Source organism: Odocoileus virginianus, chromosome 11, assembly GCF_023699985.2.
Source record: "Odocoileus virginianus isolate 20LAN1187 ecotype Illinois chromosome 11, Ovbor_1.2, whole genome shotgun sequence".
NCBI lineage: Eukaryota > Metazoa > Chordata > Mammalia > Artiodactyla > Cervidae > Odocoileus > Odocoileus virginianus.
In genome coordinates, this window is record NC_069684.1 from 40,116,603 (window position 1) to 40,133,766 (window position 17,164).

General features: G+C 36.5%; 1 protein-coding gene across 12 annotated transcripts in view; it reads right to left on the reverse strand.

Annotated features, from left to right (window-relative positions):
* Positions 1–17,164, reverse strand: part of PRRC2C (proline rich coiled-coil 2C) — a 100,146-nt gene that overhangs the window by 13,756 nt on the left and 69,226 nt on the right. For 11 of the 12 annotated variants that reach the window (XM_020872078.2, XM_020872056.2, XM_020872122.2 and 8 more), the window contains exons 24-26: positions 15,054–15,155; positions 5,248–5,449; positions 2,952–3,155 (exon numbers count right to left, since the gene is read on the reverse strand). In XM_020872078.2, coding sequence (XP_020727737.2) covers positions 2,952–3,155; positions 5,248–5,449; positions 15,054–15,155 — 508 coding nt within the window. The remainder of the gene's footprint in view (positions 1–2,951; positions 3,156–5,247; positions 5,450–15,053; positions 15,156–17,164) is intronic. The other variant, XM_070474332.1, reaches the window with a different exon arrangement.

Genomic DNA, 17,164 nt, shown 5'->3' on the forward strand with positions numbered 1-17,164 from the left:
AAAGAATGCACTGGTCATAGCAAACACCCTCTTCCAACAACACAAGAGAAGACTCCATGCGTGGACATCACCAGATGGCCAACACCAAAATCAGGTTGATTAGATTCTTTGCAGCCAAAGACAGAGAAGCTCTATACAGTCAGCAAAAACGAGACCGGAAGCTGACTGTGGCTCAGATCATGAACTCCTTATTGCCAAATTCAGATTTAAATTGAAGAAAAGTAGGGAAACCACTAGACCATTCAGGTATGACCTAAATCAAATCCCTTATGAATATACAGTGGAAGGTTCAAATAGATTTAAGGGACCAGAACTGATAGAGTGCCTGACGAACTATGGACGGAGGTTCGTGACATTGTACAGGAGATAGGGATCAAGACCATCCGCAAGAAAAAGAAATGCAAAAAAACAAAATGGCTATCTGAAGAGGCCTTACAAATAGCTGTGAAAGGAAGAGAAGTGAAATGCAAAGGAGAAAAGGAAAGATATACCCATTTGAATGCAGAGTTCCAAAGAATAGCAAGGAGAGATAAGAAAGCCTTCCTCAGCGATCAGTGCAAAGAAATAAGAGGAAAAATATAGAATGGGAAAGACTAGAGATCTCTTCAAGAAAATTAGAGATACCAAGGGAACATTTCATGCAAAGATGAGCTCAATAAAGGACAGAAATGGTATGGACCTAACAGAAGCAGAAGATATTAAGAAGAGATGGCAAGAATACACAGAAGAACTGTACAAAAAAGATCTTCATGACCCAGATAACCATGATGTTGTGATCACTCACCTAGAGGCAGACATCCTGGAATGTGAAGTCAAGTGGGCCTTAGGAAGCATCACTACGAACAAAGCTAGAAGGGGTGATGGAATTCCAGTTGAGCTATTTCAAATCCTAAAAGATGATTCTGTGAAAGTGCTGCACTTAATATGCCAGCGAATTTGGAAAACTCAGCAGTGGACACAGGACTGGAAAAGGTCAGTTTTCATTCTAATACCAAAGAAAGGCAATCCCAAAGAATGCTCAAACTACCGCACAATTGCATTCATCTCACATATTAGTAAAGTAATGCTTAAAATTCTCCAAGCCAGGCTTCAGCAATACGTGAACCGTGAACTTCCAGATGTTCAAGCTGGTTTTAGAAAAGGCAGAGGAACCAGAGATCAAATTGCCAGCATCTGCTGGATCATTGAAAAAGCAAAGAGAATTCCAGAAAGACATCTACTTCTGCTTTATTGACTATGCCAAAGCCGTTGACTGTGTAGATCACAATAAACTGTGGAAAATTCTTAAAGAGATGGGAATACCAAACCACTAGACCTGCCTCTTGAGAAATCTGTATGCAAGTCAGGAAGCAAGAGTTAGAACTGGACATGGAACAACAGACTGGTTCCAAATAGGAAAAGGAGTATGTCAAGGCTGTATACTGTCACCCTGCTTATTTAACTTGTATGCAGAATACATCATGAGAAAGGCTGGGCTGGATGAAGCACAAGCTGGAATCAAGATTGCTGGGAGAAATATCAATAACCTCAATACACAGATGACACCACTCTTATGGCAGAAAATGAAGAGGAAGTAAAGAGCCTCTTGATGAAAGTGAAAGAGGAGAGTGAAAAAATTGGTTTAAAGCTCAACGTTCAGAAAATTAAGATCATGGCATCCAGTCCCATCATTTCATGGCAAATAGATGGGGAAACAGTGGAAAGAGTAGCTGACTTTATTTTTGGGGGCTCCAAAATCACTGCAGATGTTGACTGCGGCCATGAAATTAAAAGACGCTTACTCCTTGGAAGGAAAGTTATCACCAACTTAGACAGCATATTAAAAAGCAGAGATATTACTTTGTCAATAAAGGTCTGTCTAGTCAAGGCTCTGGTTTCTCCAGTAGTCAGGTAAGGATGTGAGAGCTGGACTATAAAGAAAGCTGAGCTCTGAAGAATTGATGCTTTTGAACTGTGGTGCTGGAGAAGACTCTTGAGAGTCCCTTGGACTGCAAGGAGATCCAACCAGTCCATCCTAAAGGAGATCAGTCCTGGCTGTTCATTGGAAGGACTGATGTTGAAGCTTAAACTGGAATACTTTGGCAACCTGATGCGAAGAGCTGACTCATTTGAAAAGACCCTGATGCTGGGAAAGACTGAGGGCAGGAGGAGAAGGGGACGACAAAGGGTGAGATGGTTGGATGGCATCACCGACTCAATGGACATGAGTTTGAATAAACTCCAGGAGTTAGTGATGGACAGGAAGGCCTGGTGTGTTATAGTCCATGGGGTCACAGAGTCAGCACAACTGAGTTCCTGAACTGAATGTTGTGGAATTTAGTAGGATGTTACCCCTCCCAATATATATATTTCTTTCTTTCTTGTTCTTAGGTTTATTCTTCCCTCATGTACTTTATCATCAATTTGTCAGGTTTCAGATAACAAACTTTGGTTCTCTGTAGAGGGTTGGTTCCAGGATACTACCCTCACTGTCCCTGGCCCAGATACCAAAATCTGCAAATGCTCGTCTCTTATGTAAAATTGGGTACATTGTTTGCATATAACCCAAGCATATCCTTTCATATACTTTAAATCTCTAGGCTACTTCTAATACCTAATACAATGTAAATACTACATAAATAGTTATCCATACACAGACAATACAAGCTTTGTTTTTTGGAACTTTGTGAAATTTTTTTCAAATGCTTTCAATCCACAGCTGATTAAATCTGCAGACTTGGAATCCACGGGTACACTAATTTGTCTACTATCTATGTAACACATGTATAAGAAACAACTGTCACAAGCCCTTGAAGATTTACCAAAGAGAGACAGCATTCAATTCTATGAGGAAACAAATTTGCAAAGCAAATAAACACAAACTTGAAAAGGGAAAGAGAAAAAAAGCAGAAGCATTAAAACATCTTCATTTTCTAAATTCCTTATATTCAAATCTTAAAAAAAAATCTTACCTGCTGCAGACTGAGACACATAGACTTGTGGACTCTGTTGTTGCTGAGCAATAAGGGAAGGCATACAGCTTAACTGTGAAAAATGACTTGCAGAAGGCAGGCTGCTCGTTTGTAATTGTTGGGGTTTCACTTTACAGATATTAGGAGGGTCTGATGTGGTTGTAGATTTTGTACTCAGAGAAGAGGTAGTATATGTACCAGCTCCTACATTGGGGAGAGGGATAAAATGAGAGAAGTGTAATATATTTAAGTAAATTCAAGCAAATTCAAGTAAATTCACCAATTGGAAAGTGGAAAATTAATATTTATGCAGAGTAAGTACTTATTATGTACTTATATACTGCATCTCAGACCAAAAGTGGATATGAAGTGGCTTATAATAGGATGAAACAATTATCATGCAACAGGACTACAAAATCTGGAGAAAGATAAATAGAAAATTTAAATATAAACTCATAAAACAAGAAGGCTGAGAGTCTACAACATTGTCACAGCTTAGTGTCAAAATAATACGTAGTTTTCAATCATCACAAAGGATAATAAAGAACTTATTCATTTAGGTGAGACATAAATACAAGGACTTAGGCCCTGACAGACCACAACTGCTCCCTGAATGTCACAGAAACTTAAGGTTAGATTTTTTTCCTCTTTGTGGCAAAATACCTTAAGGAGCTTTAGAACATCAAATAGATATTTGAACATCTATTAAAGGCTAGGCATAAACATAAGAAACACAGGAAAAAGTGCTGTACCTTAAGAATAATTATTATTAACGTAATATAAAAATTTAATGTAAACTGCTCCTAGAAAGACACACAAACTTAAGACTATTCTCTCCTTGTATTTAGTAATACTTTAAAAACAAAACAAACTATTAATAATACTGCAGTAAATAACAGTACAGGTATTTGATTCAAAAGTCAGATTAATAGTTATTATTATTTTCAGACATCAAATGATGTTCTAAGAGAGGACTAAGATTGAGGTATCTCTATTCTTCCATTTGGATGACCAGGCAAGAAGGTCCTTGTTAAAAACTTATCCTAGTTGAGGGAAGTGTAGGGAAACTAGCCCCAAGGAAAGGAAGTAGTTGGGTTCCAAAGAAAAAAGCAGAAAGTTTCTCAATCTCTTTATTTCCTAATCTTCCTACAGTACTCTCCTCCTGGTTCCTTTACAGCATCATTCCCTATCCCCAAGCAGTCTGGGGCCTAAGCTGTTAATATTTATATAATGAAGATGTCCTGCAAATGGGTGGTGGAAGAGGTACAGTTGAATACTGTCTTTGATGTGAACCTCTGGGTTTGTCTTAATACATATGTCTGATTCCAGATAATATCAAATGACTATAGTACAACCCAAAGTATACTCCTTTTGGTGCTTAAAACTAGCACAGAAAGCTGGAATACTGAAAATCATTACTGCCATCACTCAATGAAAACTAGCCAGAGAAAGTAAATTCTGTGCTGTACACATTTTACATGTGTCGGAAAAGGACTTTCCCACTGTTTTGGAAATATAGACAGTATTAGGAAAGCTTAAAATGAAACTTCTATTTTCAGAAGAAACATGGTTATGCATATTGTAAAAGGCTGTACCTTCATAGAGTCAAATACTTCAGAAACATCTCTGGTTCTTTAAGAATGATAAAGCCCCATATGAGATAAAGGATGACACACTAGTGAAACATTTAAGAAAAACACCTTCTAACTTGGGGTGCTGACAGACTCCTTAAAAACAACATAACCCAAAACACCAAAGCCAATGGATATCATTTATTCAAATAACAGACTGGGAAGTCTCTACCCTGTAACTCTTCCCCAGAAAATATGTCAAATCAATAGACTTAAGCCAAGAGCTCCTTCAAATTAGATACAGATCACAGAAAACTTAAAAGCTTTGTGATTCTGTGTTATTTCTGAATGGGTCTAATTAGCTGTATGAGTTAAATAATAAAAATCAAAAGGTAAAATTTATAAAAAAATTTAGAGGAACAAGACAGGAAATTTCCCACCAATTACTTCTGGGTATCTGTATTGACAACTGGGGTGGGAAGAAGGGAAGATCAATTGAAGTACTTTAGTAAGCCATCCTTAAATATTTACCAAGCTAAAATTGGGAGAGGGTAAAAAGAGGGGAAGAAGGCAACCAGTAAGTTTATAAAAGAGCTGATAATTATCTCATGTACAATCTCACATCTTTTATAAATATATTTTTGGGGAGAGTAAATAGGAAAAGATCTCAAAGAAATTTTAAATAATTTAAGATAGTTAAAGAAAAGGTACACGAGGATTTCTACCTGATAGTGAAGTTGTGGGAGTGACTGAAGCAACAGGAATCTGAGGCATCGATGCACTTGAGAACGAATTGTAATTAGCAGTGCTTGGTCCACTGGCACTACTGCTGACCCCACTTGCAATTGGAGGTGCTGTGGAAGTTACCGGGGATCCTTTTTCCCTTACATTTGGAGAATTCTCCCACGCCTTGCGAGCAGACTCCATCTGGAACAAAAAGAACATTTTTTAAAACAAACAAACAAACAAAAAATCACTATCCTAACACAGAATTTTAACATACATAAACAAATATATATACATAAATGTATTCCAAATACAATCTTTCAGATTAGGACCACAAGGCTTTTAAACCTTTCATTTTCTCTTTATCTCTGCTCCTTTACTCAAACTGCAATGGGTTTTAATTCTGTCTCTATAGAGTTTGTTAAAGGCTCTGGCAAACAGGGCAGTAAAACATAGAGACAGCTTTAATCATCTAAATATGAGTCCCTATTCCTACCAGTGAATAAGGAAACGTAAATACCATGTTCTTTTGGACCAATTTAAGGATTTTAGTAAGCAAGACACTAAAGGTCCTCCATTAAATATCCATTCTCTCCAATCTTTCTTTTTAAGCCTTTAAGCCAACATTTCTTGAGGCAAGTGAGATGTATCTTCTGTTTGGCTATTTTATGTTCACAGTGTTTTAAAGGCAATGTAACCAGGCAGGCTTTAGGCTTGGTTACAGTAGAAATATTTTTTGTTTCATGTCCAGACCCCATTAAGCATTTCAGGTTCTTACTGCCACCATTTGTATTTGTGGGTGCTGATTTTACCTGTAGTCTTAGTTTTTTAAATAGTAGAAACGGGTCTTATTTAATCTGTTTAGAGCTGTTCAACAAACATAAATGTAAGCCATATGTAATTTTATATTTTCCAGTTGCCACACTTTAAAAAATAAAGAGGTAAAACTAATTCTGGTAACATATTTCATTCAACCCAATATATCTACAATAATAATTAAAACCTATAAGCAATATAAAAATTAAGATGTTTTAATTTAAAAAGTAACATTTCAAATCCAGTATCTATTTCCTTTCTTTTTCCCATTTATTTTTATTAGTTGGAGGCTAATTACTTTACATCATTACAGTAGTTTTTGTCATACACTGAAATGAATTAGCCATGGATTTACATGTATTCCCCATCCCGGTCCCCCCTCCCACCTCCCTCTCCACCCCATCCCTCTGGGTCTTCCCAGTGCACCAGGCCCGAGCACTTGTCTCATGCACCCAACCTGGGCTGGTGATCTGTTTCACCCTAGATAATATACATGTTTCAATGCTGTTCTCTTGAAACATCCCACCCTCGCCTTTTCCCAGAGTCCACAAGTCTGTTCTATACATCTGAGTCTCTTTTTCTGTTTTGCATGTAGGGTTATCATTACCATCTTTCTAAATTCCATATATATGTGTTAGTATACTGTAATGGTCTTTATCTTTCTGGCTTACTTTGCTCTGTATAATGGGCTCCAGTTTCATCCATCTCATTAGAACTGATTCAAATGAATTCTTTTTAATGGCTGAGTAATATTCCATGGTGTATATGTACCACAGCTTCCTCATCCATTCGTCTGCTGATGGGCATCTGGGTTGCTTCCATGTCCTGGCTATTATAAACAGTGCTGCGATGAACATTGGGGTGCACGTGTCTCTTTCAGATCTGGTTTCCTTGGTGTGTATGCCCAGAAGTGGGATTGCTGGGTCATATGGCAGTTCTATTACCAGCTTTTTAAGAAATCTCCACACTGTTTTCCATAGTGGCTGTACTAATTTGCATTCCCACCAACAGTGTAAGAGGGTTCCCTTTTCTCCACACCCTCTCCAGCATTTATTGCTTGTAGATTTTTGGATAGCAGCCATCCTGACTGGCGTATAATGGTACCTCATTGTGGTTTTGATTTGCATTTCTCTGATAATGAGTGATGTTGAGCATCTTTTCATGTGTTTGTTAGCCATCTGTATGTCTTCCTTGGATAAATGTCTGTTGAGTTCTTTGGCCCATTTTTTGATTGGGTCATTTATTTTTCTGGAGTTGAGCTGGAGGAGTTGCTTGTATATTTTTGAGATTAATCCTTTGTCTGTTGCTTCATTTGCTATTATTTTCTCCCAATCTGAGGGCTGTCTTTTCACCTTGCTTATAGTTTCCTTTGTTGTGCAAAAGCTTTTAAGTTTCATTAGGTCCCATTTGTTTATTTTTGCTTTTATTTCTAAAATTCTGGGATGTGGGTCATAGAGGATCCTGCTGTGATTTATGTCGGAGAGTGTTTTGCCTATGTTCTCCTCTAGCAGTTTTATAGTTTCTGGTCTTACATTTAGATCTTTAATCCAGTTTGAGTTTATTTTTGTGTATGGTGTTAGAAAGTGTTCTAGTTTCATTCTTTTACAGGTAGTTGACCAGTTTTCCCAGCACCACTTGTTAAAGAGGTTATCTTTTTTCCATTGTATATCCTTGCCTCCTTTGTCGAAGGTAAGGTGACCATAGGTTCGTGGATTTATCTCTGGGCTTTCTATTCTGTTCCATTGATCTATATTTCTGTCTTTGTGCCAGTACCATACTGTCTTGATGACTGTGGCTTTGTAGTAGAGTCTGAAGTCAGGCAGATTGATTCCTCCAGTTCCATTCTTCTTTCTCAGGATTACTTTGGCTATTCGAGGTTTTTTGTATTTCCATACAAATTGTGAAATTATTTGTTCTAGTTCTGTGAAAAATACTGTTGGTAGTTTGATAGGGATTGCATTGAATCTATAGATTGCTTTGGGTAGTATAGCCATTTTGACAATATTGATTCTTCCAATCCATGAACATGGTATATTTCTCCATCTGTTTGTGTCCTCTTTGATTCTTTCATCAGTGTTTTATAGTTTTCTATGTATAGGTCTTTTGTTTCTTTAGGTAGATATACTCCTAAGTATTTTATTCTTTTTGTTGCAATGGTGAATGGTATTGTTTCCTTAATTTCTCTTTCTGTTTTCTCATTGTTAGTGTATAGGAATGCAAGAGATTTCTGTGTGTTAATTTTATATCCTGCAACTTTACTGTATTCATTGATTAGCTCTAGTAATTTTCTGGTAGAGTCTTTAGGGTTTTCTATGTAGAGGATCATGTCATCTGCAAACAGAGAGAGTTTCACTTCTTTTCCTACCTGGATTCCTTTTACTTCTTTTTCTGCCCTGATTGCTGTGGCCAAAACTATGTTGAATAGTAGTGGTGAGAGTGGGCACCCTTGTCTTGTTTCTGATTTCAGGGGAAATGCTTTCAATTTTTCACCATTGAGGGTGATGCTTGCTGTGGGTTTGTCATATATAGCTTTTATTATGTTGAGGTATGTTCCTTCTATTCCTGCTTTCTGGAGAGTTTTAATCATAAGTGGATGTTGAATTTTGTCAAAGGCTTTTTCTGCATCTATTGAGATAATCATATGGTTTTTATCTTTCAATTTGTTAATGTGGTGTATTACATTGATTGACTTGCGGATATTAAAGAATCCTTGCATTCCTGGGATAAAGCCCACTTGGTCATGATGTATGATTTTTTTAATATGTTGTTGGATTCTGTTTGCTAGAATTTTGTTAAGGATTTTTGCATCTATGTTCATCAGTGATATTGGCCTGTAGTTTTCTTTTTTTGTGGCATCTTTGTCTGGTTTTGGAATTAGGGTGATGGTGGCCTCATAGAATGAGTTTGGAAGTTTACCTTCTTCTGCAATTTTCTGGAAGAGTTTGAGTAAGATAGGTGTTAGCTCTTTTCTAAATTTTTGGTAGAATTCAGCTGTGAAGCCATCTGGTCCTGGGCTTTTGTTTGCTGGAAGATTTCTGATTACAGTTTCGATTTCCTTGCTTGTGATGGGTTTGTTAAGATCTTCTGTTTCTTCCTGGTTCAGTTTTGGAAAGTTATACTTCTCTAAGAACTTGTCCATTTCTTACAAGTTGTCCATTTTATTGGCATAGAGCTGCTGGTAGTAGTCTCTTATGATCCTTTGTATTTCAGTGTTGTCTGTTGTGATCTCTCCATTTTCATTTCTAATTTTGTTAATTTGGTTCTTCTCCCTTTGTTTCTTAATGAGTCTTGCTAATGGTTTGTCAATTTTGTTTATTTTTTCAAAAAACCAGCTTTTAGCTTTGTTGATTTTTGCTATGGTCTCTTTAGTTTCTTTTGCATTTATTTCTGCCCTAATTTTTAAGATTTCTTTCCTTCTACTAACCCTGGGGTTCTTCATTTCTTCCTCCTCTAGTTGCTTTAGGTGTAGAGTTAGGTTATTTATTTGACTTTTTTCTTGTTTCTTGAGGTAGGCCTGTAATGCTATGAATCTTCCCCTTAGCACTGCTTTTACAGTGTCCCCTAGGTTTTGGGTTGTTGTGTTTTCATTTTCATTCATTTCTATGCATATTTTGATTTCTTTTTTGATTTCTTCTATGATTTGTTGGTTATTCAGAAGCGTGTTGTTTAGCCTCCATATGTTTGAATTTTTAATAATTTTTTTCCTGTAATTGAGATCTAATCTTACTGCACTGTGGTCAGAAAAGATGACTGGAATGATTTCAGTCTTTTTGAATTTACCAAGACTAGATTTATGACCCAGGATGTGATCTATTCTGGAGAAGGTTCCGTGTGCACTTGAGAAAAAGGTGAAGTTGATTGTTTTGGGGTGAAATGTCCTATAGATGTCAATTAGGTCTAGCTGGTCCATTGTGTCCGTTAAAGTTTGTGTTTCCTTGTTCATTTTCTGTTTAGTTGATCTATCCATAGTTGTGAGTGGGGTATTAAAGTCTCCTACTATTATTGTGTTACTATTAATTTCCTCTTTCATACTCGTTAGCGTTTGCCTTACATATTGCGGTGCTCCTATGTTGGGTGCATATATATTTATAATTGTTATATCTTCTTCTTGGATTGATCCTTTGATCATTATGTAGTGTCCATCTTTGTCTCTTTTCACAGACTTAATTTGAAAGTCTATTTTATCTGATATGAGTATTGCGACTCCTGCTTTCTTTTGGTCTCCGTTTGCGTGGAATATTTTTTTCCAGCCCTTCACTTTTAGTCTGTATGTGTCCCTTGCTTTGAGGTGGGTCTCTTGTAGACAGCATATATAGGGGTCTTGCTTTTGTATCCATTCAGCCAGCCTTTGTCTTTTGGTTGGGGCATTCAACCCATTTACATTTAAGGTAATTATTGATAGGTATGGTCCTGTTGCCATTTATTTTGTTGTTTGGGGTTCACATTTATACCACCTTTCTGTGTTTCCTGTCTAGAGAAGATCCTTTAGTATCTGTTGAAGAGCTGATTTGGTGGTGCTGAATTCTCTCAGCTTTTGCTTTTCTGTAAAGCTTTTGAGTTCTCCTTCATTTCTGAATGAGATCCTTGCTGGGTAGAGTAATCTAGGTTGTAGGTTATTCTCTTTCATTACTTTAAGTATGTCCTGCCATTCCCTTCTGGCCTGAAGGGAAGGGTTTCTATTGATAGATCAGCTGTTATCCTTATGGGAATCCCTTTGTGTGTTATTTGTTGTTTCTCCCTTGCTGCTTTTAATATTTGTTCTTTGTGTTTGATCTTTGTTAATTTGATTAATATGTGTCTTGGGGTGTTTCGCCTTGGGTTTATCCTGTTTGGGACTCTCTGGGTTTCTTGGACTTGGGTGGCTATTTCCTTCCCCATTTTAGGGAAGTTTTCAGCTATTATCTCCTCGAGTATCTTCTTATGGCCTTTCTTTTTGTCTTCTTCTTCTGGGACTCCTATGACTCGAATGTTGGGGAGTTTCACATTGTCCCAGAGGTCCCTGAGGTTGTCCTCATTTCTTTTGATTATTTTTTCCTCTCTGCTTCATTTATTTCCACCATTTTATTTTCTAACTCACTTATCCTATCTTCTGTCTCTGTTATTCTACTCATGGTTCCCTCCAGGGTGTTTTTGATCTCATTTATTTCATTATTAATTTTTAATTGACTTTTAAAAATTTCTTCTAAGTCCTTGTTAAACATTTCTTGCATCTTCTCAATCTTTGTCTCCAGGCTATTTATTTGTAACTCCATTTTGTTTTCAAGATTTTGGATCATTTTTATTATCATTATTCTCAATTCTTTTTCAGGTAGATTCCCTATTTCCTCCTCTTTTGTTTGACTTGGTGGGCTTTTTTCATGTTCCTTTAGCTGTTGGGTATTTCTCTGCCTTTTCATCTTGTTTAGATTGCTGTGTCTGGAGTGGGCTTCCTGTATTCTTGTGGTCTGAGGTTCCTTTTTATTGTGGAGGTTTCACCCAGTGGGTGGGGTTGGACGGTTGGTTTGTCAAGGTTTCCTGGTTAGGGAAGCTTGTGTCAGCATTCTGGTGCGTGGAATTGGATTTCTTCTCTCTGGAGTGCAATGGAGTGTCCAGTAATGAGTTTTGCGATGGGTCTCTGTGTTAGGTGTGACTTTGGAGAGCCTGTATGTTGACACTCAGGTCTATGTTCCTGCGTTGCTAAAGAATTTGCGTGGTATGTCTTGTACTGGAGCTTATTGGCTCTTGGGTGGTGGTTGGTTTTGGTATAGGTATGGAAGCTTTTGGATGGTCTCTTATTCCTTAAAGTTCCGTGTAGTCAGGAGTTTTCTGGTTTTCTCAGGATTTGGGCTTAAGTCTCCTGCCTCTGTATTTCCTTTTACACTTATAGCACACACCTCAACTTGGATTAGCCACATTCAAGTGCTCAGTAACTACATGTGGTGTGTGGATAATGAATTGGAGAGCAAAGATGTAGATCCTCAACTACCCTGAGGCTCCTTGAACAGGAAAGGAACAGATAACAGAAATTTTGAAGTTTTTTGTTCTACTAGTCAAAATATTGAGTGGGAAGGAAAAATCCAGGATAATCTACAAAATTTAGCAGCAATGACTTACATGTGTATACGTATACTATGTGTTAGTTGTATCCGACTCTTTGCAACTGAATAGACTCTAGCCCACCAGGCTCCTCTGTCCACGGGATTTTCCAGGCAAGAATACTGGAGTGGATTGCCATGTCCTTCTCCAGGGGATCTTTCTCAACCAGGGATCGAACCTGGGTCTTCCATATTGCAGGCAAATTCTTTACCATCTGAGCCACCAGGTAAGCCCCATGAGAACACTTTTCACAAATAAGATTTTAAAATATCACTGTTGGGAAGTTTGAAGGTCCCTGAAGTACCAACTTTATAAAAAATTCAACCTGATTTTAACTTTAATAATTTGAGAAATATTACATATCTCCCTACTTCCCTGTTAAAACACACACTATATACAATTTAACCTTGATGGCTAATATCATTACTACAAATTCAAATTATAAGACACTTTTAGGTTTGCTTCTTTCCTTTTCCTCACAGTCACCTTGCTGATTTCAAATGTGCTTTATTTTAAAATGGAAGTCTTAAGAGGGTAAGAAACAAAAGTAAAAAACCCCCACATACTACCACTTAAGAAGTCCAACAAAATGCAATTTGCTAGTATTGAGATTTTATGATTTAGAGCAATTTTAAAGACTACAATGCCTTTTATAACCAGTTTTGTTGCATTGGAAATAAAATTATACTTACCAATTTTACATGATATTTAAGCCATACACATTAGTTTCCTTTCTTAAGCAGGAAAAATTAGATTCTAATTTTAGAAATTCAAAGAACCCAGAAAGTATAATTACTTAACTATATTCATTTTTCCTTTTGACAAATATACTGTCAGTAATACCCATATATATTAATAGAGATTTCCATACTTTATAAATCTCTCAAATAGAGGCATTAAAAAAAAAAGTAAACACAGATAATCAGCAAGGACCTACTGTACAGCACAGAGAACTTTACTCACTATTCTATAATAACCTATAAGGGAAAAATACCTGAAAAATAATGTATATATGCATATGTAGAACTGAATCACTTCACTGTACATCTGAAACTAACATTATAAATCAACTATATTCCAGTATAAAATAAAATTACACTAAAAAAATAAAAATAAAGAAACTAGAAAAAGTCTTAAGCTAATACAATTTAAATTTAGTTTAATTCAACTGTATTTTTTGGGGGTATTAAAAACATCCAGTGAAAGGCAATGTGAAGAATCAACACCTAGCCTAAAGAATAACTAATATATTATATTTGCTTATTTGAGACAGCAAATGTAAGATATAAGTATGAAACACAGGTTGAGACAGTCATTCAAGGGGAAAAACAACAAAAAAGGCTGAGTATGAGGTTCAGTTCAATTCAGTGGCTCAGTTGTGCCCAAATTTTGCAACTCCATGGACTGTAGCACGCCAGGCCTCCCTATCCATCACCAACTCCTGGAGCCTACTCAAATTCATGTCCATCATGTCAGTGATGCCATTCAACCATTTCATCCTCTGTTGTCCCCTTCTCCTCCTGCCTTCAATCTTTCCCAGCATCAGGTCTTTCCCAGTGAGTTGGTTCTTCACATCAGTTGGCCAAAGTACTGGAGTTTCAGCTTCAGTATCAGTCCTTTCAATGAATATTCAGGACTAATTTCCTTTAGGATGAACTGGTTGGATCTCCTTGCAGTCCAAGGGACTCTCAAGAGTCCTCTCCAACACCACAGTTCAAAAGCATCAATTCTTCGGCGCTCAGCTTTCTTTATAGTCCAACTCTCACATCCATACATGACTACTGGAAAAACCACAGCTTTGACTTTGAGTAGGAGGAACTGGCAGTAAACAGTAAGGACTGGGTAAAGATGGAGATGTTACAAGCAGAGTGGTTGTCTTGTAAAAATTTTCTCTCAAACTTAAGCAACTTCTTAAAAAGAAGTTGGGGGTATATATATATAAAAAAAAAAGAAGTTGGTGGGGGTCAAGGGGACAAGTGGTCAGGAGGCTGGAGAATCAAACACCAAGAGTCTAGAAACAAACATTGACCACATTATAAAACAACTTAGTTACTTCCTCTCTTGACCATCATCAAAAAGATTCACTGGCAACCAGTGCAGCATCAGAAAGTCCTGCTATAATAGAGGATAAATACTGGTCTAGGTTATAAAACTATAAATACATAGCACCAAAGAGATAAATAAATGCAGTTAAAAATAATCCTCACTTAAATATATATCTGTGCATCTGTTCTTTTTAACCACTGACTACTCTTGGGGTGAACAACTGATATAAAATACTCTCAAATAACTCAATTGTACAAGAGTATTAGTAACATGTAGCATAGCTCAAAATATTAAGTATAATAGGAGATTAAAAAAAATAAGACTAAATTTCTTGACAACAAAAAGCATGTGTTGTGTAAAATCTCTTTTGGACTCTTATTCAAAAATTATCCAACACAAATCAAATAAAAAATTACTTGTTTAAATCAATTACATCTTCAGAACTACCACTATGCATTCATTCAATTCACACATGACTTACAGGAAAGACAAAAAACCAGCATTCTTAACCATTATTGGTACTTATGATTAAAAAAAAAACATGCAACACCAGGTTAGTTGCTTTCTGCACAACTAATGTTTCCAGTAACTATTACAGTCTCTAAGAGGAACCCAACACAAACCAAATATAAAATGCTCTCTTGTATTTTTAAGACAAAATTCACAAGCATAGGCCTCATTTTAAATATGAAGGTATCAAGCTACTACTATGTGGTGTTAAAAACTAAGGTGTAATTTGACATCACTCCATTCCCTCAGCTTAGTATTGCTGATTATTGCACAAAACTAGTAAGAATACCGAGAGTATTAACTTATGTTCCCTTGCATGCAATAATCAAGGACCTTTAGAGATGGATGTTGTACATACCTTGAAGGTGAGGCTGAAAGTAGTGGGAGGAACTGAAGTTAGGCTGGAGCTCTGTTGTATAGTCTCCCTCTTAGGGAGGGGGAGGGTGTTGGGCAGGGGCACCTGAAAAGGTAGGCAACACATATCACAATCTAACTAAGTCTGCCACAAAAGCCCCATTAAAGATAATGCCAATGTATTCTAAGGTTATTTTCACTACAGCCAACAGGAATATTTGACTGAAGTTACACTGCAGTTATACTAATTGATAACTCTGGACACCTTAGATCAAACTTCTGAAAAGAAATACTATCTGCTTACATCACTGATAGAAAAAAGAATCTATCACATATAAAAGGTATAAACTTAAAGGCCATGCTCCTATATTTTAATGTATATACAAAACACTTGGGGTATTTGTTGAAATGCAGATTCAGACTCACTTGGTCTGGGGAAGGCACGAAATTCTGCCTTTCAACAAGCTCCCAGGTGATGCTGATGCTGCTGGTCCCTGGACCATACATTGTAAAGCAAAGCTCTAGGGAATATAATTTCTACCATTTATAGAACCCACAGGTTCCATATGAAGCATTTAACATGATAGAGTAAATATAAGAAAGTCTCTTTACAGCAACCTAGTCAACTTATAACTAGATTCAAGAACAAAAGTAATGTTGGGAGGAAAGGATATAATTATCACCTCCACCTTGTTACACTAAACAAATTGTGATAGCAATACATAATTGTGGTACATGCTGTTATTTAATAGAAACTTGAAGATACTGGAAACTTGCTACCTTTATCTCTTTTTTCCAACTAATTCTCTGGATCTTAGGATTTTATTATGTACTACTACATGACTGATTTTGATGGTTCACTCAGTTTAAATAAAATGAAATGCTGGGGAGGGGTTTAAGATGATCACTTTGTGATACTATGGGCAATCTAACAGAAATTATTTGATAAATCTTCAAAATAGCTGTGCTATAATGATCAAAAAGACCACCAGCATTTAAATCTTCAATATTTAAATTGATTTGAATCATTCAAGATTCAAAACAACTGTAATATTAGGTACTACAACCAATAAATCAGTTAAGATCCTTAAAAAAAGTGTGTTAAGTCTCAACAAGGGAAATAAGCCATCTTTCAGTTTAATTTTAATTTTTTAGACACACCAAGTGGCTTGTGGGAATCCTAGCTCCCTGACCAGAGATTAAACTCATGTACTCTAGAAGTGCAGAGTCCCAACCACTGGACTGTCAAGGAATTCCCCAGTTTAATTTTTAAAGAGACCACAGTTCTATGCATAAAATGGAACCCCTAGCTTAATGAATAAAAAACAGACATTTCAAAAAGTCCTAAAAATTTCCCCATGTAGGATGTTTGTTTTTAACACTATATTAAGCTCAGAATCACCACCAAACTTGGCACAAATAAGCAACACTGTGAAATCATTTCAAACTGATGACTTTTTATAAATGCTCCCTGACCCAAGCTGAGCTTGTTTTCAAATATATTCTGAATACACTGCTAAAAATCAAACAGACTACTTATACACAAGACTGGGCATCTTCCCTTCAGTAGTCCTCTGTATACAAGTCACTATGTTAATCAGCCTTGCAGATCAGACAGAAAGCATTAAAATGTTCATGAGGATATTTTCAATGAGTTTTAAGGGTTTTGAGATTAATGATCTTTCCTTCCATATTCATATTTCATAAATTAAATTTTTAGAAAAGAGTAGTTTGGCAGAAGACATCATAATACTTTGCAAAAGGTAACATTCTATATTTTTCTAAAATGAGAAAAGACACCACAATTCAAATATAATTAAACCTTACTGATTCAATTTCAGTTATCATACTTGATAATCCACGTAGTGACACTCGGAATTAAACTGACTAAGCCCTTTTGCCTTTCCCTAGTATTCCATTGCTTACAACAGAAAGTTAAATAAACCTTTCCTCAAAAAGTCAGGGGAAGAGGAAATTGGACAAATTACATTCATCAGCTCCAAAAGTGCTCTCCTATCACAAAGACAAAATGTGTGACTTTTTCCTTTCTATACCTTTTCCTTCAGCCAGACAACAAAAGTTGGATTAAATGATCCCTAATGTGTTTCACCTAAA